Source organism: Pomacea canaliculata, linkage group LG1, assembly GCF_003073045.1.
Source record: "Pomacea canaliculata isolate SZHN2017 linkage group LG1, ASM307304v1, whole genome shotgun sequence".
Classification (NCBI taxonomy): domain Eukaryota; kingdom Metazoa; phylum Mollusca; class Gastropoda; order Architaenioglossa; family Ampullariidae; genus Pomacea; species Pomacea canaliculata.
The window spans coordinates 11,785,159-11,810,516 of NC_037590.1; the positions used below are offsets into that span (position 1 = coordinate 11,785,159).

Below are 25,358 nucleotides of genomic sequence, written 5' to 3' on the forward strand. Positions count from 1 at the left end.
GAACTGTGCACCAGATTCCAGCTCAGATTCAGATGAATGCTCAAATGGAACAGTCTCTTCAACAGTGCAAAGAACTCGGTCCTTTGAAAACAGAGATATGGTGTGGTGAAGATTTAGTTTTCTGAGCAGGAGCAAGACAGGTGATGAAGGAATCTGCATCAAGGACATCGATCTCCAGAGAGCTGCTGGACATTGATGTGGAGACTGGGAAGCAGCTGCTGGTGGCAGCACTAAAAGCTCAGCCTCTGGCACCACATAAGAGTCATATCCGGACTGGTCTCACATGTACCAGCATGTCTCTTGCCTTGAACAGCGATACACAAGACTGTCACATCACCTGGATCACTGTCATAGCAGCTGTACTGTATAGTCGTCATGGAACAGGCATCATCATTGTTTGTTTTTGTTCCTGAATGTGAAGGGCATGAAACTGCTATTTTCATTCTGATGCATGGATCTGAATCCACAATACCATGATCCATACAGGACAGCACACAGACTGCAGTTTAACAAGCTGTGTAGGCCACAATGGCTACACTTGCTTTTAAATTGCAGGGCTTAAAAGCAAGGATGAGTATTCTCCAAAATTTGACGCAGTACAGTTGTGACTTTTTGCTGCAGCAGTTGGCTTCATGCGCACATTACTCAATATAAATCAAAAGCAAAAATCAGAGCAGTCTAGTCATGTGAACACTCACATTTGGTGGCAGGATTAGTTTGCCACACAATGAATATTGTGATGAACAGACGGATTGGCCACACCCTCACAGAGTGAGGGAAGATTATTGAGAACAGACTCGAGAGTGCATAGTGCAGCAAGAAGGCAGCAAGAACTCTGAATTTGAGACTTGTTTACAATACCTCCAAGTGAGGCCACTGAAGATCAGATGGCTGTTAAACCAGCATAACACTCTGTCCATAAATGATAGTTTGGCTGTTGATAATTATTTGTGCACACATTGAAACCAGATGTTTGTTCTTTGCACTGGTCTATGGTGCATTAACAGAGAAAGGCACCAGACTTTAATAGCTTGTTATGGCGCTGTATTTTGAATGTTTTGGTATCTAAAAAAGTCAGTTGTACTGAAGCTTGACAAGACATTAGAGACTGCAAATGGCATGAAGAGTTTACAAAACATACATTCACTTTTGGCAGATTTCATGAAATTCACATTCTTCCCACCCAACTTCCTTCTTCAAGAGTGCATCTGAACATGGGACCAGTTCTTTTGATCAGAATGGTTTTAAGATCAACCATTTTGTGAAAACTACTCACTAAACCTTAAGAGATATTATGGAGAGAAAAAAGATTATTCAGACTTTTTGTGATTTTTATTTTATGTTTGTTTTGAAAGGTTCTAGAGGTTCATGTTAATGAGCAGGGTACTGGCCATGTGAAAATAGTTTTCCCTCTATAGATGTCACCGACATATCATTCTTATCACTTCGGCTGTTTCAAGCCAGAATTTGAAACATGGTGTAAATGTTTTCAACTACTTCTGAGGCCTGGTGCAAGGAATGGAACTATAAGCATCAAAGACAATGCGAAGTTGACGAAGGAATTTCAGACTTTCTGTGTTATCTTAGATTTCACATGTTGTCTCTCCCCATACAGTTGATCCCAGGATATGTGTTATCTGACTCAGCTTAAGCGGCTTTGGGGAGGCCTAGACAAAGTAGAGCCAGATGCTAGTGCTTGAATTTGTTCTGTGCATACGTGCAGTTTGTTATTCATTAGATTTTCTAGCTTTAGAGCTTGACTTTTCTTTTATGTGGTATAAGGAGTTTGAAATTGTTACAAAAGGGTTTTTAAAGTGAAGCTGGCCTTATGTGATTCAACTAAGCGGTAAAGCAATTTGCAGCAAAAGTTTGACTTATTTCACTAAGAGAAATTGCAGGGAAGTTGTTCAGCTGACCACCAGTTTTATTTAACTTAGTGAAAAGCGCAATCCCTCTTGAAGAGGTTGGTGTTTACTGACACTTGTATGTCCATGTGTCACTGTTGTTTTTACCATTGGAATATAAATGATTGCCCAAGGGGTAACAAAATATAGCAACCACAGTATATTGATAATTTGATTATAAAGAGAAAGTTAAAACATTATTTAATGGGTAAAAAGTGAGCTTTTTTAGCTTCAAGTGATGATGGACTTTAAGTGAACAGACTTATAAATGAAAAAAAAAACTACAGTATGTTAGTTAACATATAATAGTTTTGCCCTTAAATGAATGGGTGCTGAATTAATTTAGCATTGATTGATTCAACACTAGATTTATAATAAAGAAAAGGTAAGAGTGCCATATTGGGTGAAGATCATTGCTTCACTTTAAGAATCAGAGTCATGTCAATTGCCTCTATAATGACCATGCACTCTGATAATGATTTTGTGTAGCCTTTAATTTAAAAGTCAGTGAATATTTTTGTTCCTGATTTTCATTTTGGAGGTGGGTGGGGGATTATAGGGGGATTAGTTTACAGTTTTGAACGAAGTAGTTGACAATTGTTAAGGCCTGCAATTTATTTTTAATTTGACATGGCATTGGCAAAGAGTGGATGGATGTCACAGCTCAGAACTGTTAGTGAGTGTGTGTCTGGCTTTGTATGGCATGAGGCAAAACTTGCATGTTTTTGAACTGAACTGAAGGGCAGCGTTGAGACTTTCCATGTCAACCGTGTGGAATATTACTTGTATGAACATGTTAGTGTGGTGCTTGATTATCGAATGTTTTTAACTTGGTGTTAAGAAAAGAAAAAGTACAGAAGCTTTGGACGATCAACAAAGTTCTGCTTATTTCTCACCAAGATCTGTTGGTGTCAGTGACCTTTGGTTGTTTTCCTTTAACTGCAGACCTCATGATGGATTACCTCTGAGCATGTGTTACGTGTAGTAGCAAATTTTGACCACAGCCAGTATCAACTTATTTCACATTCCTTTTTGCATTGCTTTGATGTGCTTTATCTGGGACAGGTCCTTTCCAGAAAATGTGATTTCATCAATCTTCTTATTTCTGTCATTTTTTGTGCATATTTTGTGTTTGCGTGTATGTGCAAATGCATGCAAGTGTAATGAAGAGTGTTGTTTGTGATATGAGAGACACATTACAGCTGGTGACAGTAACTGAATTAGCAGATGTTTTTGCCAACACCATGTAACAATTATATCAGAAGGGTTCATAGCCTGCATTAAAAAAAACCACCTTCCTTTCTCAGTAACTTGCCTAACTGCTGCCTACACAGAAAAATATGTTGTACAATGTTTCAGATTTATTAAATGATTTCCACTTCTTTGTTTATTTGTTATAATTCTAAAAGCATTTCTGAAATCACCCGTCTTTCAAAAATGAAAACAGAAAAGACATGCAAACTAGATAGTTTAAATAAAATTAACAATATTTCATTGAATACTTTTTTTTATTCCTTTGATCTGGTTTATAGATGCCTGTTTTTGTAATGTAGATCCATATGCTTTTCATGTGTAATTTTTATTTTGGTCATATTTACCTTCTGATGTTCTGTATATAAATGCTAGCACCAGCATGATAGGCAGAGACACTGATGGCCAAAACCCATTATCATAAAATGTATATTTGATCTCAGTATACTCCATCAATTGTGCAGAGATTGTAGTAGTCTTGCAAATTTTATCCAAAACCATTCAGCCTCAATATGCTTGATGTAAAGTTAAGGGTAGGGGCAGGCCCTTATCCTTATGGGTGGCAACACATACCTCTGCAAGGATCACACTTAAAAGTAAGCAACATGCAGGGTTGCTTGTAAAATAAAAATCAAAACAGCTTAGTTATATCTAGCATGCAGCACATGTTCATGTCTCACAATGGCATCACGATGCAATAGTTCATGAGTGTCACCAGTCATCATTTACAAGCACATCATAGTGAGGTTAGTTCACATGTTACAGAAAAATCCATCCAGAAAAGAGAAAGATAACAACTATTCCAGCTTTTAACATTCCTTGTATTTGCCTCTTTGACATTTTATGCATTCTTTAAACTGATTTTTTTTTTTTTATTAATCCGGCAACAGACCATCTGTCTACATTCCTAAATGTTGTCTTTCACACCTTTGCATAGTTGTGTGTTCATCTTTTTATTATGTTTTAAAGGCACTTTGTATATTTATTGTTTTCTAGAATCAAAGATGTTCTATTTTTTGTATGGTTTTCTTTTTGTTGAATGAAAGATAATCCTCTGTTACATATCACTTTTATTGGTAGCATTGTGTTGTGATTTTTGTTTTCTTTTATCTTTAGTCTTAAGAATGTTATTTTTCATTTTTGAAACTTTATAATCTTTCACTTAAATTCTCATTTACTAATTTTATGTTCAGCTAGCCATGTCAAGGTACTGATACTATGAGACCTATTATGTCAGCCTGCCTTGAGAATGTCGGCTGGTGCTTGGTTATTGAGACAAAATGGTCAAATTGCATTTTTTTTTTTTCATTAATTGAAGCACTTTGTGAAATGAAAACAATACATAGTTGTATCTGGCTTTTTTTTCCCTTGACAATGATAATCATTTTCAACAGTGCTATGTGTCTCGTTTTGGGTCATTGTTGAAGGCTTCTTGTTGGTAATAAACAGTACCTTGTTTCATTATCTATGATAGACAAAAGTCCATTTTGTAATTTGAATTTCTTTCTTTTTTGAGGCCACAAACATTCCTTGGAGTCCCCATGTTACAGAGGGAAGGTGAGCCCATCAGAGTGATTTTAAATTTTGCTACTTCATGACCCTTTTCTTGGTCTGGGCTGAAAATAAGTTGAAGTGGACTGGTTAAAGAATGTGTATGTTTTTACTGGGTTTTTTTATAGTACACTGTAAAACACATGTTTTCTGTACTTAAGCTTTACATCAGAGCTTTTAAAATCAGATCAAGCTCCACATTTGCCCTGAAACCATTATGGAGTTGTAGGTGATCTGTAAAAACAGATTAAAATTCTTCGTTGTTTGGATTCTCATCTTGGGGGTATTTTCTTAATCTTGTTTCCAATTCATTCCATCAAATACAGACAGTCTGAGAGCTGCAATTTCCCCATGCCAAAGAATGAAGTATGCATGAAGGTTTATTTTTAACTTATTGTTTCCTTGTTTTCCATAAGTACATTTTGTTGATCTTGTCAATCTGCATTTGATTTTGTGCCATGTGGTCTTGATCTCATGAGATGTAGAAAAAGATATTTACTGGGCAGCCACGTTTAAAATTAATACTGTGCTCTGTTCAAGTTGTTGGTATTTTGTGTTTCGGATTTAGTAGATTTTTGAGTTGTCATTTTGAAAATTGTTTATTTATACATGCATGAACATACACACACACAAAATCTCCCAGGGTCTCTCTCTCTTACACACTAATGAAGGCATGTTTTATTAAAATTTTATGGCATTTAATAATTGGTAGCCATTTATATGGCCTGAACCATTTTACAAACATTTTATCATCATCAAATTTTAGAAAAGAAAAATTGGAATTTATTATTCCACAGTCTTTCACATCCCAGCCGGCAGAGCTTGGACAAGAATCTTTCTATTAAGTTACAGCAGCTCTGGATTTAACTTAAACTGGAAGAGTAGGAATGATTTTCTCACAACTCGGTTCTGTTACATCATTGTCATTCAGAGACAGTAGGTGTTGAAAGTCACCCTTTTTTTCAAGAAGCCATTGTCGGATACTCTGTATCCAAAACGGCCATTTCATAAATCATAACCACTCCTACTGTTAAAAAAAAAAGGTTGGGCGGGGGAACATCAAGGCCATTGTACCTGGCACACTGAATGTGCCTCAGGGTTTGTCTTCTAGTGAGAGAGAGAAACTGTCAGCAACTCACTCTATCTTTATTTATTTTGTGTGTATGTGTGTGTGTAAGTCGCTGATGTGACTCCAACGAATACCGCAGCATGTAGTCGATGTTAAATGTGCTTGTGGTTGGTCTCTCTCTCTCCTTCTGTCTCTCTCTCTGTCCAACCCAGGAAGTCTTCTTTGGCTGCTTCGTTGCTAAAACTCGTGTAAATAGATGTTTGTGCTCAGCTTTTCGCAAACGACGCCCACCGTCACTACTCTCTGTCAAGTCCTTACAGGTATTTTTTCTGCCCTCTAGAAGAACCTGCTTGGCCTCGTCACAAAAGAAAGCATATTTCAGTGGTGTTTAGGTGCTCTTGACTTAAGAGTGTGGGTCTGTACGTCTGGAATGACTTGTGACTGCGTTTGTCAGTTGGCGTGCAGGTGCATGCAAGGGAGGTTGGGGGTTTTGGAAAAAGGGAGTGGGGTTGGGTTTTTCCCCCGCTTTCTGTCGGCCATTCAGAGTGTATAGAACCCGTCTTCACACAGCAGGTAGTGATACTCAAATATGCGAGCAGTGGGGTAAGGCAGATGCCATGTCGACCATCTCTTGTCTGGCAGAGACTACAGTCCTGGAAATATTCCTCTTCATTGGCTGCTCTGCCTGATTGTCTCGGGGCGAGTCAATGCTCTCTGTCCATTATCAATGAAGGCTTTTCAGAGTGCATGCGAGTTTGTTTTCTTCCACTCTGCATCAGGCAATTAACTCGTTCGTTTTTCATCTCCTCAAACCACAAAATGTCTGGGTAGTTGCGTAGTAGTGCCAGTAGCGGTCCCAGTTCTCCTCTTTTGTCCCCATACAAGCGCTCTGTTGAATTCTATCTGCCTACAGCTAAGATTTGCGACATAAATAGCTAGGTTCAGAATGGAGGTTTCTAACTTATACCCTGGACGTAAAACTACGAAGCAGAAGGTATTCTGATACTTCTTTATCAACTTCCCTGATTTTGTGACGAAGGGCGGCGGTGGAGTTGGTTATCATCGTGATCTTGATGATTCATTCATTCATCCCATGACCAGTTGGTAAATGGTTATGCTGGTTGTTTGCATGCCATCTCTTCCTCTGTCTACCCCGGCGTTGATCGCCTACCCCACTCCACTCCTAGGTACCGTGAAGAACATGGCGAACTTTACGAGCTTGCTCCGCTCGACTTGCGAGAAGGGTTTCTACGTGTCCCAGTGAGTGGCAGCCGTGATCCATACAAAGTCGTTGGGTTTGCAGATCGTGTAGGATATTCGAAAAAACCACAAGTTCTTCGATGCCGAGATTTTCTCTCTATATCAGGCAGATATATTCTTACATTAAGATAGGGGGTATAAGGGACTGGTACAGTTTTGTACTTGGTTGCAACCCTGATGGTGTTGCTGCGCCCAGTCTTGTCCAGTCTGGCCATTGTTGCTGACGCGGATGTCTACAGTACAGCTGCCATCTTTGGACGAACTGACTCTCAAGTGTCAATCCCTGCCGGACAGTTGCGGAAAGCATGAACCATTTTGCTCCCAAATTCAGAGTTTTGCGCCATGTTAACAAAGTGAACGTGCATGTGTACACTTTGTTACCTTCACTGAGAAGTATCCTATGTCCACATTGACTCCTTCACTCACTTTGTCGATTTCTTTGAGAGCCAAATCGAACGGAAAAGCCAACAAAATGCAATTGTGTCTAGTGATAGTCATGAACTGATGGTCATGGTTCACTTCTTTTGCAAATACTTTTACGATTACCTGGTGGAGAAGTAATTTTTCTGCTGATTTCCGCCTCGTGGTCGCCCTCGATGAAAGTCAAACATGAGAAGAGGGCATTTAGAGGGTGGGTAGAAAAGGATGTAACCAATCGTCAAACGCCCTGCCTCCTCCCCTAACCATAACACCGCATGCACACTCATATCAGAGAATGATGTTCTTTGTTATCTTTAATCATTTCGTTATGTAATGCTCCCACTTCATTCTTCCCTCCTAAATAAAAATCAGTTCGAGAATAATTTCTGTATATATATTTTTAATTATCTTCTGTTGCGTCGTGAATAGCCTCACCATCCCTGCTAGGAACTCATTTGTGCCGCAGGTATGTCCACCGTGAAGTGGCGGCTGCAGGTAAAAATGTATTCATACGCGTAATCAGTCGGGAGGTCTTCAAGAGGTTCCTGGACCTACAAATAGACTTTTTGATACCCACCGCGCTTTCAGTTCATGAAATAGGAGCTGCTTACAAGAGAGAGCAGAAATATCTCAAGAATAAACATAGAAGAAGAGTAAAATAGGAAAAAAAAAACTCTGTTGCCCATGGAAACATGTAGTTGTACTGTACGGAGTAGTGTTGCGCCTCTGCCAGCTGACATTCTGTGAATTGAATAGTTTATGGTAGTCGTTGATTTCTTGCATTGAATTGCATTTGAAGTTCATGTATACATGTATATAAGATATTATGCAACCTGTTGTGAAGTGATTAAACAGGAGACAACTGATCTCTGAATGTCAGGTTGTCTTTGGTGCGACTGCGTGTGCGTGTTTGTTGATAACCTGATGTGTGTTTGTCACGCGCTTCAAAAACAATGATTGATTTTTGTGATCAGCTTTTTTTATTTGCCCCTGGTTATGGTTGAAATTATATAAAATTATATAAAAATTGACTTTGCATTAAGTCCCAATATCAATCGCTCATATAGGATCATGATTTTTGGTCCAATACAAATCGACTTTGCGTTTCCAGAGAAATCACAACATCAATCACCATCATCGACCTATGATGACTGTTGACGCCATACCCGTCGTGTGCTGACATGTCTATGGCAGGGGAAGGCCTTGTTGCTAAGCTAAGTTCACCGTCATGTCAGTCAGGCTTTTACATCCAAAGAAAAGCCATGGACTTTTTTTTAAATTCTAAAGCAAAGTATTGGAGTTTCCTTATGTGATGTTTGTGAGTGACGCGGCTTTGCTTCTTTAACTTTAAAAAAAAAAAAAAAAAAAACGAGCGAGCGAGACGAGAAAAGAGGGAGAGCGGAAAAGATCAATGTAGAGGAAGAGTAAGATTCGTGTTTAGGGGCCAGAGTGTGTGTGTGAGAGAGAGAGAGAGAAAAAAAAAAAATGGTTTTCAGGTGGTTTATGCAAAATCTCGAGGACGTTATAAAAATACTATTCCTTTGTTTTTATTACCAGTGAATCGGATGTATCTAGCGCGAGATGAAGGGACAAATTCAGTTACTGGCCTCCCTTTCGCTAGGACACTTTTCTTGTGTTGTTCTTTCTCCGTCTCTTTATATCCCCATGTACCCCTCCCCCCTCTCTCTCCCCCTCGTGTCGTTTTACACCAAACGCTCGCATAAAATGACGAGAGAGGGCGTTGTGAATATTATGGAAAAGGCTGTTGATGACGTGTGTGGATTGTACAACGATGGAGCTGCTCCACAATTTGCCTTCTGCTGCGCCAAGATATGGTCTGTTGTACCTTTCCAATTATTCTACATTTTTCTTTGTTTTTACATGTGTGTGTGTGTGGTCCTTGGCTGAGGGGTGGGTGTGAGTGCGAGCGTGTGTATACAACATATTGTCACCTCTCACACCTTACTGCTGCTGTGGTAGCTACTCTTAATCATATTTTATTGCATTTTGTCAGCATGAAGTTTATAGGGTGAAATTATGGTGATTGACATTCACCTGATCCGTTCTGACATTAATTAAGGAATAAGCACCTAGTGTGTGCATTACTCTTACTCTTCACGGCACATACACCTATAGGCCGTATTGTTAATGGCCGCTTGGTACAGCACCATCTTCTCAATGTTCAGCAGTTAGACACCAATGTCATCTTCCTCATCATCAAGACAAGGGGCCACCGGCAAGGGGAGGCACCGCGTAAATCAAACCCTGCATGTGTTATGGGCCTTGCAGCGATGTCTGGCCTAGTTCCTTGGGTGGCAAGTCACAAAGCAAAAACATTTTGTGCAGCTTACACTTACACTCCAGGTAGTGGTACACCTGGTTGGAATAATTTTATCTGTTGCTTCCTTGCATTCGTGTCGCACAATTCAGGCTTGAATCGCTTCGCATAAATTATATACACACAGAGGTGCACAAGTACACATCAGGTAAGAATCAACTAGCAAGCATGCACACACGCAGGCACGGAGTCAATTATTCCGGTAGTTATTGGTCCCTTGACTGGTACCGGAAGTGACGTAAATGGGGGAAACTTCTTACAGGCCTTTAAAAAAAACAAAAACAATTTGTCATCAGTGTGAGAAGCCACGAGATAGTGTGTCGCTTGCGTCCCCAACTCTTCCGCACCACGAGATAACACGAACTGTTTCTCAGCCTCAATATTCTTTTAAAAAAAATAATAATTCCGTCTGTTAAGTAAGTATTGTGAAAACAATGTTATAATTTATTCCGAATTTACCTGTTTTGCAATGGCGGATCTTTGGTAACGGTTTGAGTCGTGGGCGTGGTTTGATGCTACTGTTGATGAGGCTTCATCTTGACGATCGCAGCTTGAATCGGTCTCCCTGAGATGTAGTGACAGTCCCCTGTGTTGTAGTCTACATGAGACATAGTGGACAGTCCCCTGTGTTGCAGTCTAGATGAGATATAGTGGACAGTCCCTTGTGTTGTAGTCTACATGAGACATAGTGGACAGTCCTTGTGTTGTAGTCTACATGAGACATAGTGGACAGTCCCCTGTGTTGCAGTCTAGATGTACCCGGAGATTTTTGATGCCGTTCCTTTGGTAGCAAACGGTGAACTCGGTGAACTATAACAGCCTGTCCTACTGTCTGCTACTGAACCACAGCCAATGGGTCGGCCTGAAAACACACAAACACCGTTCAGTGCGCCTTTTGTCTTTGTTCTCTGTACTTCTCTATCATTAGATTAATCAAATTCTTTATATTAATACCTCCTGCTGCTCGTGCTGAAGAGGTCTTCCTTAAAATAGTTTCTGCCAAATCAGCCCCACTTAGTCTGAAAAGCCTGATGTTGACAGCCTCCATTGTCCTGTTTTGTTCACACTGAACCTGATGGACTGGAACTCGCCTCACGGAAAACTTGAAAAACTGACGAGCAACCTTGGATACCAAGACTGCTTCTAAGTTTGACGATATTAACTGAGATATAAACAATATAACCAGTCTTCGACAGGGAGGCTCTGAGTGGGTCTCGTGGATGTTGCTAAGACAAACAGATCTTCAATTGCCTCTTTCCTTGCCGTGGACACTAGCATCTGACATTGTAAGGTTAGTTCTCGTTTGGCATTCGTGTGCGGACGTTTCACCGCCGGACGTTTCGCCGCATTATGTCACAGAGAGAGAGAGAGCTTACTTACTTCTCAAAGAATGAAAGTAACTACTAGATTACACAATAATTCTTTATTTCAAACAAATTTTACACACAGACTTCACAGACAGTTCACTTTGATTGTCACAGATTATGCGCAACAGCTTGAGAAAAACATTGATACAATGGCGAGAGAAATGTGTGAGCTAACTGTTCACATGAGGAGGGATAGTGAGAGAGAGTTCACTGATACATTGATACAATGGCGAGAGATATGTGTGAGCTAACTGTTCACATGAGGAGGGATAGTGAGAGAGAGAGTCCACTGATACATTGATACAATGGCGAGAGATATGTGTGAGCTAACGGTTCACATGAGGAGGGATAGTGAGAGAGAGTACACTGATACATTGATACAATGGCGAGAGAAATGTGTGAGCTAAGGGGCGTCACACACTTGACTTCGGCTAAAGGTCCCGCGTGAAATGCCGAAATGAAGTGCCCCGCGCCGAAACGTCCGGCGGCAAAACGTCCGTGTACCTTTGGCATTCTCTAGGGCTGGAAGTTAAACTTTACAAACTTTGTCTCCAAGCACGCTAGACAGGATTTTAGGTGGTAAAGGTATGTCGATATAATGCAGAGTTTTAGAAGAGGAAACTTGTCCAGGATATTGAAATGTATGTGCTTCCGTAAGTCAGGTACAAAATTCAATATTTAATCCATGTTTCTGAAATTCACAATTATGTAACTTGCAGAGCACATTACTTTTTTAAGATTATAACTTCTTCCAGAGCTGAAAACAGAATTATCTCCAGTCTCGCAGAAAGATCGGAAAAGAGATTTAGAAAAGAAACAAACATGTCATAAACAAACTCGCAAGCACACAAAACAAAGAGAGAGACTTGGAGAGACAGAGACAGGGACGCATACTTCCCTCGGTGTCTAATTGTCTTATTTGTCTGCAGTTTTACTTTTGTTTTCACGTAAGCTGTAGTATGCCTGAAGTGACAGGGTTACAGAAAAAATACTTACCATCAAATCACAGACAGCGTTTAAATTAACCATGCATGTCATGACTGGATTCTGGTTATCAGTCAGATGAATTCATCCCAGCCATCGTCACTGGCACTCACTAGCTTACTACAAGTAGCGGATAATCTGATCTTAAAGGCTGAATGTGTTCATATATATATATAACCCTGCGTGTGTGTGTGTGTTGGTCGCACAGAGGTAAGATAGAAATGTGAAAGAGTTGCGCATGACACTATAACAATGTATCCCTCCTACCCCTTCACTTTCAACTTTGAGCCCCCACCCCACCCGCTCCCCGATGCTAAGCATAAACTGTCAAACGGTTAGTTTCGAGGAGAGTCATCAAACATTTATAAAACGGTGATTTACCTAACTTCTACAGGGACCATGTCTTGTGATTTGTGTCGAATGCCTGAACAAAGTCACTCGATCATTCGTTTTCTCTCTTCTCTCTCTCACACACACACGCATGAAGATAATCGGCGACTGGACGATTTGTCAGGATTTCTATCTCCAAGTTCACATTTTTTGGCGAGTTGTTCCTGAAAGTTGTGTGAGTGTGAGTCTCCCCTTCATTGAACCATAGAGGATCAACTGATCTACCTGAGTTAAAAGTCGGCCAGTAAGGTAGCGGGTGGGGGTGCGGGGGTGGAGAAGTAGGCCAGGAGGCAGAAGGTAGACGCACACGCGTTGTTTTCTCGTTAATCACCCTCATTTGCTTGAGGAAGGGGAAGGGAAGAGCCAGGTGCTAGCCAGGCGTGACCAGGTGACCCAGGTGACCCAGGTGTGTGCAATCTAATATTTACGTCTCCCCGTGTGACGAGCACTTGTTGACTATAATTAGTTATGTGTGTGATGAAATACCCTGGAGCGAGGTAACTGTACCTCAGATGAGCCCCTCCTCTATGCCTCTCTGCTGTTATTCCTGGCGATGGGTACCAGCACCAAGATATGTTCAGTCACGAACACCAGTCACGAGATTTATCAGAGACTGGGGTGTTCTCGCGTCGCCATGACGACGGGTATCATGCTCACTGTAGTAAGGGGCAGTGCAGAGAGGGCAGAAAACAGAGCCAGAAACAACTAACTCAGGCCTGAACCTATTAGAGTTGGGCAATAATTAAGGGCTGTATACTCACTAGAAGCCCATCAAACTACAGAATATTTTCTCGTTTGTACCTGTCATGTTGACAACACGAATTCAGGAGAGCGGTCAGTCAGCTTGCGTTTGTCTGAAGACGGAATCTGGAACATTCAATGGACCATTCCCTCCACCACCTTCCGGTTTTGAGCCTGTCTAAGTAAGTGTGGATTCTGATTCTGGTTTCAACGCTTTGACATGAAAGTTCTCGTAAACACCACAGGGGGTTGTGAAGCTTATTTCCGACACTGTAGACATCAAAAGACAAATGCCAAAATATTAACTCTTTCTTTCATCACTCTATCTCTGTGCATGTGAGTGTGTTCGTCTATGTATGCTTATACGCTTCTCTCTTTCTGTGTGTGTGTGTGTACGCTGTCGCAGCTCATCTATATTAAGAGGACAGTTGCAGTTGTGCTATTTTGTTTCTCTGTGTATGTTTATTGACATTTTTAAGAGACTCACTTCTCATTCATTCATTCGTTCGTTCCTTGACTGTATTAGCTGACGATTCCCGCCTGTCACAGACGGGTGACATGGCATTCAAGTGGAGTGAATGAGACAGGCCGACCCACGCGTTACCCTACTTCAGTCCATTTACAAATACTTTAGAAGATTCTAGAAGGGACTAGTGAGAGGGTATGTCTTCCCAGCAAGGTTTATTTGTATTTCGGATTCATTGAATTTATTCCAATAATTGTTATTAATGTAGAACCATTTTTATTTGGTTTCAGAGACCACCAGTCCTCATACAGTGGCTGCGACTGTGGGCTTTTCCCCGGGTGGGGGTGTGGGGTGTGGGGTGGTAAATACAGCCTCGTGTGTGATCGGTGTGACGTAGTACACTCTTCGCTGCCTTTTTTTTTTTTCTTAGCCACCACTTTTGTACATATCCACCTTCCTTTATGTTTACTACAAATTATTCTCATAGTACTTCATTACTTCATTTAATTTTTCCCCCATCAGGGCTAAATGGAAAAAATGATTTTCTTGCTTATTTTACCTCTCGTTGATAAAGAATTGTCACTGTCATTGTCATGTGCGAATCGCGTACTTTGTTGCTGGATAATTAATTAACCGATTGGTTTTGGAGGGTGAAATTTACAGGTTAGTTCTATATCATCTCTATTTACTGAAATCTGCAGAAAACGCGAATCGTTCGGGTTGGTCTTTAATGTGAGTGTGAGTTATTGTTTCAGGTTCATTTTCGTATTTTTAAGCAGCGAGTGCTGCGACCTTTTATAATTAAAAATAGACATGGCCTGCAAGAGACAGATATAGTTTGTCTTTGTTCATGAACAAAAGAAGGCACTAATGTCACGACAATGGCGTGAGGCTTGGGAGCGCATGTGGGTGTGACACTGGTCGTGGGGTGGGAGTAACAGGGTTGACATTACTTGCCATCAGCCTGTGTTGAGTGGCGGTCAGCAAGTCCTGGTAGATATGGACAGTCCACTTATTTATGTTAGCTGCCTGTTATTTCTCTATCCCTACTTGTTATCAACCATTGGGGTGGGCAATTCGCATTGAGATGCCCTGACTGTTTGTTAACTAATCCTCCAAACTTAGAACATCTTTACACATCACTGCTGCCGTGGTATTGTTGACAACAAGGGTCGATGGGAATTAACCAACACGTTAGTGACAGTCCACAACTCCTGCACAGGTGAAAGAAGGTGACAGAATTGTGGTTCAGAGAAGGGGCAAAGCAGAAACGGAGATCAACGGAGAAAATCTTCCCAGGCAGGAAGTGCGCATGTCATGGCGTGTTCGTGCTGCCACCAACTCAGAAATAAAGACTAGGAAAGCTTTGTTTTCCGATCAGTAACTGTAGCAGGTACGGTCAATATTTGCTGAACTGAGGTCTTACAGGTGAGGGAAATGGCCGCAGTGTCGCCAGTTACATAAAGAGGAAGATCAGACACAGTAAATTTTGATCCTTCATTCTGTAGTGGAGGTGAGAAAGCCACGGTTTTCAGGTGATGGACCCCTCTTATCACACCTTGATGTTTTAGTCTCGATTATTCCTTCCTTTCTTTTTAAAACATTAAACTAAAAACTGACTGTGGTAGTGTCCTATTTGTGAGTAAAGGTGGCACCTGAGACGAGACCATCGTTGTTCACTACTGAAGGAGATAAGTAGATAAGCGACCGTTCTTTCTGCAGTGAAAGTCAGAAGGACTTTAGCACACCTGTGTGCATCACCTGGGACAAGAGACTCGCTCGCTGGGGGTGTCTACATGGTCATCGCAGTCACAGGACACGTTCTTCTCACCTTCTAACCCCAGCGCCTGGCCATGTGAACAGGTCAGATAACCCGCATTTCTCAGATAAACGACTGACCCGGGACTCTTTAGCAGTGACTGTAGTAGGCATTTATCTTCTGGTTCAGTGGTGGTTGTCGCTGTTCAGTGCTTGAGTCTACTCGTGCACCATACGGCCAGTCTTCTCTTGGTGCAGCATTCAGCAGGCACTTACCAGCCTCGTCTATGTAGTCATCTTTATGTCAAGGCTGACACAAGGTGAGAAATATAAGCTTTGACCTCTACTCTATCTTGGGACAGACATTAATTGTTACAGTTACAGTCTATGGCTTCTGTGCCTGTTTCCTCTTCCTCCCTCATCCTTCAAGTTCTCAAACGCGGTTGGGCTCCACGCGGGGGCTCATTGTTCGGGAGGTGGTTGGGGTGGGGGCAATAGTCATGACGAAGATATGAAATTGTAAATTTTATGATGACATTTATTGTTTAGTTTGTCTTGTTTTTCTCAGGCACATCGCCAATTTTTATGTTCTGGAATTAATCACGGAAAGGTTCGCAACATAACAACGAAGGAAAACAAAACATCCAAATGTGTATTATTCTGTAAACAAGTGCAAACTGCTGATTGCACGGGACAACACGCCGCTAGAAATAATGAATCAATTAATTGAACGGTTCTAGTCGCTTGCTTGTCACTAACCGTCCCAGGTCTGGAAAACAACTCAGTCCTCACGTTGGACAAAGCAGAGATATTAGACATCAACAATTGTGGAAAACACTGTTAGAAAAAGAAATAAAAATGTTGTGTTAAATGTAATAGGAAATGGCACGAAAAATACTGCTAATGAATGGTTGGAAAATGTTATGAAAATTCGGGAAAAAAATTGAAAAGCTGAAAGTCAAGCGTAGGTGGTGGCGGTGGGTGGGTGATTCCGCGAAGTCATTTTTTCTGGAAAACTTCTCAATCTTTAGCCTAGGATGGTGGAATGTGGTTTTCGTACAAGATCCTTCACAGTGCTGTACCACACGGCATCTGTTTATACCCGACACAAGAGGTTCTCGAGTTACTTTGGTGTTTCCGAGTGTGAGTCTCCTCAAGGAGCTCAGTAAAAACAGAATCGTCTGTGGTTCCTCGTGTTTCCGCAGGGTCGTCAAGGGTCAGCACAGGTCGGGGGCGAATTATCGAGACTAACTTTGCATGAAATTTCTTGTTATTTTTAGAATTAATATTCGTACAAGCTACGACCTGCTTGCTGCTCCTGATCTGCAGCCCCTGACTGCGGATTCGAGTAATATCTTTTTTTCCGGTCGGGAAAGCTGCAGTCATGCTTTAAGAAGAAATATGCTTTGTGTCATTGATGTCAGTTAGACGAGGAAATTCTTTGTCGAGCTCAACATTCCAGTTTCTGTTTAAAGAGTTCGTTAAATTAAATATTTACGTAAAATAAATGTCATTTGTCTTGAATGGATTGAAAAGCTGACAGCAACAGAGGTCGATGAGAAACTCTGTAGCGATTCGTGCTGCTACAGGCAAGGGACACAAGGTACAAAAATTGTCATTCTGTGTGGGAATGCTATTAGTGAGGAATGTTGGGGGTAGGCAGGTCTATCAATTGATTGTCGGTATCTACATTCAAAGCCGGTTTTGTATTAATTACAGAAGCCAGCCAGCTGTAAGCACCAATGGGGTGGATGATGGGGAAGGGGTGTTTGTAGTAGGTCTGCAGAACACACACACACACACGAACGCACTTACGATCTCTGTCACTACATGCCCATTGCAGATATCTATATATGAGTAGCCGGCAGACATGTTGAGTTCATTTGCCTATTCCCTCCTAGGAATCAATCCTTCATCAATGAAAACGACCACCGAGCCAAACGAAGAGCAGTCGAGAGGTTTTCCGTTTCTATTTCTTTTTGTAAAACGAACGATCAGCGTTGGCGCTCGCGCACGTACATGCACACGCACACCTTCTCAAGTTCGGGTCGTTGCACACCTTTCTCTTTCATCATTTTGTTTTTGTTGTTCTTTGATTGTTTGTTTGTTTTCTCTGTCTAAAAGCCGACATATCCCTACTATAATAATCCATGCCGCCTTTGTGGCCACAGTTTTTCTTTTAAATAATCGGAGTTAGTGCTTTCAGCGATTAAGTTGCTTTTACAGAGAATAGAGAGACTTTAAGCAGAAAACTACATAGACAGGCACAGTAGTCTGTTGCCAACATATTCATTTCAATATCAGGTTTCTGTGTGTATTGTATCAGTGTCCAATTTACATTCATATTACTGCTTGTGTTGGTTTCCATTGTTGTCCTACCTACTAACAGCCTCGGGCCCAGATCCTTGTACATTAAAATAGCAAACACAACATGATTTGCTGCGACATTTCAATGATGACTGTGTTGCTAACAATAAAAAACACAAAATACAGTAACGAAATTGTTATGTTGAAATCGGTCGCCGCACCCTTGGAAAGACACTCGATGGCTACTAGAATCACTTTTCTGTCACCAAGGTTCTAGCAGTTAGCAATGTTCACCCTGCGCTTACAAGTGTTTGTTGTGATCTTGCACTTCAATGTTCTTTCTAGTCATGCTGCACCACTCCTCCTAGTCGGCATCGGCTTGCAGCCTGGGCTTGCCGCGATTTCGACATGACCACACTGAGCAGTTGTTACCCTTAGGGTCGGGCTACAGGATAATGTTAAGAAATTTTAAGCTCTAGCAGTTGTGGGTTGCTCTGGTTGACTCAAGTGGATCCCTAGTGCCTCCGATAAGACAAAACACTCTGGGTGCCGCTCCTTCTCCCGTAGTCCCAGAGTGTCAAATGACTTGCCCCTATTGCTTCATACTGTGACCCTCAACCCTTTCTTTTAAGTCGATGAAGTTGTGGTAGAGGTCCCGCTCGTGCTGAAGATGTTTCTCTATAAGGACACGACAGCTGAAGAAGATCAATAATACAGTACAATAGTACAAGACTAATTTATTTTAAACAATAAAAATTATAACTTCTTTGAATTCATTTTAGGTTCACACTCACACTCACACTCACACTCACACTCACACTCACACTCCTGATGTGAGGGAATTCCAGACACTCGTGTACACGGTTTGGCAGTGTTCATGCATTGACCGCACACCAAAGTGGACAGGAAACCTGCAACACCGTGTCTGAACTGTGTTTACCTCGTTTGTCTCAAAATCCGAATATTTCTGCAGATAGCATCTAGGCCGCCCTAGTGGTGGGTGCCAAGCTTTCTACTCCCAACCCCATGCTGCATGACACTTGTCTGTGACAGACATTCTAGGAGATGCTAACCTGTCAGTGCTGCACTGATCGCTTATTTCATTGCTTTAAAAAAACCCTCAGACCCTCGGACCTGGACGTTGGATTTTCTGCATTTCCAGCCATGTAACCCTCTCCCTGTCCTCCCGCATCCTCTTCTTTTTGTAGTTTGAAGGTGTGCTGCTGTGTTTGTTTTTCGTGCTATGATTTTGTTCAAGCTTACTGAACTCTCTACCCACAGTGTGCTTCCACTGCCACGGTAAGTGCTTTACTAAAGTAGTATTCTACTGTCGTCTTCTTCTTGCAGTTACCAATGCTGCTATTACATTACAGCCACAAATGTTTTTTCTGCCATTATAGTGATCTGCAGTCTGGTCGATAGCCCGATCATGAATAAAGAAAGGTTAAATATATTTGAAAGCAATTTTTTTTTTTTGGTCTGGCAGCTGTGTCCGCGCTATTAGTGTGAGTGCACATTTTGACCAACATCTGTTTGTTGTCTGCAACGACCGATTACATTCAGTTTACAGTTTAAATTGCCCACTGGGACACATAAAGCTGATCATTGCCATTGGCCCCTTAGCAAATCTGTGGTTTGCAATATATGAGGGACGTTCCACTTCTGCCTCGACTTCAGTATTTCGCGCGCTTTCAACGAGAGAAGACCATCGGGCTCGATAGAGTGATTCCTCAGGGTGTTTCCACAATTTTGTTGATAAGTTTTCCCCACATAGTTTTCCTTGGATAGAGAGCAACAAGTGGATACACTCTCCACCGAGTGATCCACCAGTGCTGTCAGCGCATTGCATCATTGTCGGCGTGGCTTTCGGAATGTTGACAGTTTGCAGGAGCTGAAAAAAAACTTTTGGCGATGATGCGATGGTTTCTGCGATCTGGCAGGGGTCTTTTCAGCTGTGATGTCTAACATTGTAAATCATAGCCTATGACACCAAGAGATCCAGAAAATGTCGACACAAGTTCGTGAGGTCTCGTGTCTTGACGCCTGAGACGTCCAGCAGTCTACACAGATATTATGGTGTTGATGGAATGATAAGAGAGAAACACACCTCCACGTCAGGTAAGAAATAGAAAATGTCAGAAAATGCCAGTGCGAACGAATCAACAATATATATTGAGAGAATTACAAACTACACACTTCACAGCTGTTTTAATACAGCATTACAATGCAAGAGATGAAATTGCATTCAATTACTGAATCATTCATCAGTCGTTGCTGCAAGTATCCTCTACGGAAACTCAGATCTTTCTGTTAGCGCTGTCATTCTCATTCGATTTCAATTCTATCATTCCTTCATCTAAAGCCTCATCATTTTTTCTTTCATGTCTTAATTCCACAATCTCTACGTAGGGAACAGGAACAATCTAATATTTTGTTAATATCACCGGAACCAAGCAGAGGGACTTAGCAATCCCAAGTAATCAGTAATGCTGAGGAAGGCATTACGTATCCTCACTATTCCTGATCACGTGCTTTACTTAGCATTACTGATTACTTGGGATTGCTAAGTCCCTCTGCTTGGTTCCGAGAAAAAAGACTTCTCACTCTTGTGGTCTGGCCGCAAATACTCGATGACTGTGTGCAGAAGGCATCGTCATCGCAACCCGTTCATTCCACCTACCATACATTTGATAATTTCTACTGGCCGTGATGTTGTGATTCAGTGCACCAGCTGTATCTACTGTTGTTGTGTGTCTATATATATATAGCGAGAGAGTAAGAACTTTTATTTACTGTAGTCATGTCATGTCACGCATTAACTCACCCTGCCCCAAGATCACGCATGTGTTGACCTCTACGTTTTCTTTTCATTCTACAAAATGAAGGACAGCTCTGCCTCTCGGGGCCTTGTCAACTTTAAATCATACAGGATATAAAACTTCTCAAAATCACGCACATCAATCCATTGATAAAACATACACTAAGTACAATTCCCGTTGTAAACCACATGTCTGCGTCCGTTGCAAAGGGTTGATCTTGTGCCAACGATTCCTTCTCCAGGAGAACGCTGACCTTTTCTCTCTCCCTCAAAAAACTGCCCACACTTTCAAGTGTTGTCAAACTCCCATAGGAGTGGATGAAAGTCGTCGGCTATAAAATCAGTTTATTGTACAGAAACTTGTAATATATTGTCTGTAAGTCATCCTGCTCCCTCCCAATTTCCCCTCATATATTTTGCTCAGCTTGTCCCAGCTTTGCTATGTCCCCACCCCAACACACTAGGCCAAAGGTCATGGTGCTGTATATCACAGAGGCGTGGAATAGTTGCAGGAGTTCTGGACGGACATTAAGAGATCTGTTTTTTTCAAACAGTAAAGGCAGCTATAGATTTTCTCGACAACATTATCAGCATGAGCTTTCCTGGTAAGTTTATCATCGATAGTCATACATTAATATTTGTAACTGTCTACTCTTCGTAAGACTTCACCATTAATGAGTATTTCATGAAAATCAGCCCTGTCTTTCCTGAAATCTACTATCATTTCTTTTTTCTTTTTTTTTTTGGGGGGGGCGGCATAATATGTTTTTTAATTCAAGTTCTTTTCGATTATTAATAAACATGCATGACGCTTACTTTAGAAAGAGTTATTCCAAACACTTGTTTACAATCTTACACTAATTATGTTTATTGCAGCCTTCCCCATTGTAGTTGATTTTAATAGGATACTTCGGGCATTAAAGTATTTATTTCAGGCCGTGCTAACGGAAATACTGTCGGCATTGCTGACACTCATGCTACTCGTGTTACTGCCGCAAGCAGCTTGTTGTTCAAGTAATCTCATAAACAGTCAATGCTTATAGACTTTGCCTAGTGAGCGGTGGTTACTGTCACTTTGATAATCTGCTATGTACAGTGATCATTCAGAACATCAGCACTTTAGTTTGCAGCCGAATCCTTCCAAAATAAAAATAAAAAATTTTAGAGATCGGTCCTTGGCGGAATTTTTCCAGGCTGACAAATTAGTCCTTCGCGAAGTAATTCAGAAACGTAAAGAAATTAGTCATTGGCAAACAGGTAAAAAAAAAATGGTGCTTCTTCAAGCTAATTTTACCAACATCTTGCTTTTATCGGCCTTTAAAAACAGCAGACGACGAAGGATTCAAAATAAGCACCGTTGTGGTGCCTGGTCAACTCAAATCTCAATTCGACCATTTACTACCTGTTGAGCAGTTCGGCCGATTTGTCACAAAGTATCATTTTCAAAAGCTAAATGATTTAGCAAAAGAAAAATTTATACACTATATAATTTTTTGGTTTCAGACCACCTCCATCACCCTTCTACCATCCAACCACCCACCCCACCCATCATGTTGGCTTCTCATTTAATTTTAAGTCCAGGTAATATTAAAAATGGGAGTTTAATATAGCAATCTTTGTGTGTGCAGGACAAGCTAGGGTTGGATAAGAATTTTCATCTGGGAGTGGAACTTCCTGAACATGGCCATCATGTTTCGAAGACTTCGTCGTCTGTAAGTAAAGCAATCTTTATCAGGTCAAATGCATGATCCAGATCCATGTTTTCCTCTTCTTGGATTTATAAATATATTTCAGATATAAAATGTATGTCTATATAACAATATACACATACTGTTAAAAAATACATACAGAATTTCTAACATAAGCATTTAACATAAAAAATTATATTAAAAGTAACGTAGTTTTAAAATTATCGGAAGACAATAATTGAAACGTTTGTGTAATAGTGCTAACGGTTCAAAAGTAATGTCAGGGGAATTAACTGTCATAGACGTTGTTAGATTGTAGTAGCATCCATTTTTATTGCTGAATTACAATAGTTTTATCATCAAAAGATGACATTTAAACTTACAAAATGCTTCAAAATTTTTTTTTCTTGGTATTACTCCTATTGTTGTATTACGACTCGCCCAACGAAATAAATATACACTTCACAGAAGAAATAATGCTTTATAAAGAACGACATTATTTATCAAATAGCTTTAGTGTGTAGCAATAAATGCTACATAATACAAGACAACAGGTATAGAAAATGCAGAAGACCACATGAATTATTCTCAGTTCTCAATTCTTTGTTCCTTACACAGCACTTCTACGTTGTGTGTATATATATATAATTCCCTATACTATGATTTATACTCATTCTTTTGAATTAACCAAAAGGCATAACAGATAAACAATTCGTATTCGTATTCTCTCTCTTATTCTTGTACAGACTGTTTGATTAAAGAACCACGTAAAGTTTCAAATAGTTGAAGTTACTGACTGACCTTACCAGAAACACCAGTGTATTTTTTAATACTCTTAAGTGTGAAAAAAGGCTCGTGAAAATAATTGATAATACCAGGACATAAAATTTACCCTATTCTCCTGTTGAAATAATTAATACCTCAGATGTTTAGAAATTGAGTAATCACTTGAAAGCCGGGGAAAGGTGGCCTTTCCTTGAAAAAGGTTTTTTTATGTGCAACATTTAATTACAAAATGCTTTACAACACGCTAGCGGAAAACAATGTTGCTATTATGGCATCTATTTTAACTCCCAAAACAAAACAATGAAATCAGAGCTCTCAGATAATTGTTTACCAAAGCTACGCCTATTTATATACAAGGCCAAATTTGCACTGCAAAATTTCATTTTACACAAAAGGTATATGCTAACATCAAACATGTGTTAAGGCAGCATAGTGATTTTGTAAAACAGATGAAAATTTGCTTTATTTCTTTTTTTTTAATAAAATATTATTCAACGTTTTTGTTCATTTTTATAAAAAGATATGCAGAGGAGTCCTTTGTTGACAGCACATCTTCAGATAGGTGCTGGGTGTTGTCTCGCTCAGGGACACACACACACACACGCATGTGACTCCACAAAACAGAGGCAGACACATAAACATGCCCGCATATACACATTTATCCACAAAGGGAGAGTAGGTAGGGGGGAACAGTGTAAATGAGAAACGCGTGACTGGAGGGTTAAACAAACAAAAGAAACACAACACTCTGCTCGTTGACAGTGTTGATCCTGTGGGGTTCGCTTCGCGGAGCGGCATGAGTCGAAACTCGGGGATAACAGCGTTGCCGCTCATATTTTGCATAGACACTGCATAAAGTATTTATTTTCTTATTCGTGCCTAGTCTATCGAAATGTCATCTAAATACTATCATGAACTTTGAGCAACATTTATTGTGCTGACCACAATAACAATGGTAGACTGACGCAGGGTGTGACTATATATACAAGGTATACAAGTCACAGAAGCCGTTGGCAGTGTTTGTTACAGATTCATTCTTGAGAGAATTTCTTAATAAATGCGATAAAAACTGTGGAAAACATGAAGACACACTGACAGGCAGTACAATGGCCAAGGACGTTCATGTTCACATCTTAATGTTCAGCTTTGGCGTTGCTTTGGTTTGGTTGTTTTAAAATATCTATTTACTTCTCATCCAGTAACCCCAAAACCTGCCAGCTCATTAAAGAAAAGGCAAGTTCGTATTACCCAGTGGTTCTTAACCTTGTTTGAGGTACCAAACCCACAAGTTTCATATGCACATTCACCGAACCCTTCTTTAGTGTCATCACGAACTGCGGGTGTGTTCTTACCTCCGTGGCGGAGGCTCCGCCGAACCCCTGAGACCGACTCACCGAACCCCTAGGGTTCGATCGAACCCCGGTTAAGAACCACTGGTATTAACTATCTCTTGCAACTTCGAACCCCAGCCTTCCTACTATTTTCTTGCCAGGTCTCAAAACGTTGATTTTTCATGCGGGCACACAGAATTAACGGTCATTGGTGATTTGGACATTACCTTTAAAGAAATCAAACCGATAACCAGTGTTGTCCATAGAAATGGGAATCCCATAGGAATCCCATGGGAAACGTCCCATGGGATGGGATGGGAATGGCGACGAGCCGACAGAAATATTTGATATTTCCATGGTAGTCGATACTTTGATATTGCAAATAAATTTACATGATTATTCATTCATCAAGGATTTAAATCTTTCCTCTGAATCAGTGCTAATTGTATGTGAAGTAGCAGGAATTATAGAACCAAAAACCGAAAAAAGTGGCTTTTCAGTGTTGTCCATAGGAATTGTTAATACATGGGAATCCATGGACGTCCCGTGGATGGGATGGATGGACAGCATAACATTTGCCATGGGACGGTGATGGGATGGATAGACAAATATGTCCCATGGACAACCCTGCCGATAACAGTCGTTGTAACACTGTTAGGGGAGCAAGATGACTGACAGAGTGACAGTGCTTCATTCACAGACTTCTGTACTCTAGAAGTCTGTGACCTAGTTGCGTGTATCACGTGGTTGCAAGCCACACTTTGGACAGCTTTCGCCCAACTTGGTGGGAAGGGAAAGTCGCTAATCGAACTCGCATCACGCATATAAAGTTTTTCTCGTGGCTGAGCTGTTTGTGAGTGGAGTGAATACTCTTGATGTGATGACTTGATGCACCCTTAGCAGCGAAATATCACTCGATGCCGCCGTCA

At 40.8% G+C, this 25,358-nt stretch overlaps 2 protein-coding genes across 4 annotated transcripts in view; both read left to right on the plus strand.

Moving 5' to 3' along the window:
• Window positions 1-8,323, plus strand: part of LOC112572006 (mitogen-activated protein kinase kinase kinase 13-like) — a 57,552-nt gene extending 49,229 nt beyond the window's left edge. For all 3 annotated transcript variants that reach the window (XM_025251488.1, XM_025251498.1, XM_025251506.1), the window contains one exon: window positions 2-8,323. In XM_025251488.1, coding sequence (XP_025107273.1) covers window positions 2-109 — 108 coding nt within the window. In that variant the 3' untranslated portion in view covers window positions 110-8,323. The remainder of the gene's footprint in view (window position 1) is intronic.
• A 7,290-nt stretch (window positions 8,324-15,613) lies between these two features.
• The window catches only part of LOC112572028 (carbohydrate sulfotransferase 11-like), a 45,745-nt gene continuing 36,000 nt past the window's right edge, over window positions 15,614-25,358 (plus strand). Inside the window, exons 1-2 of the mRNA XM_025251542.1 lie at window positions 15,614-15,819; window positions 22,253-22,336. Coding sequence (XP_025107327.1) covers window positions 22,305-22,336 — 32 coding nt within the window. The 5' untranslated portion in view covers window positions 15,614-15,819; window positions 22,253-22,304. The remainder of the gene's footprint in view (window positions 15,820-22,252; window positions 22,337-25,358) is intronic.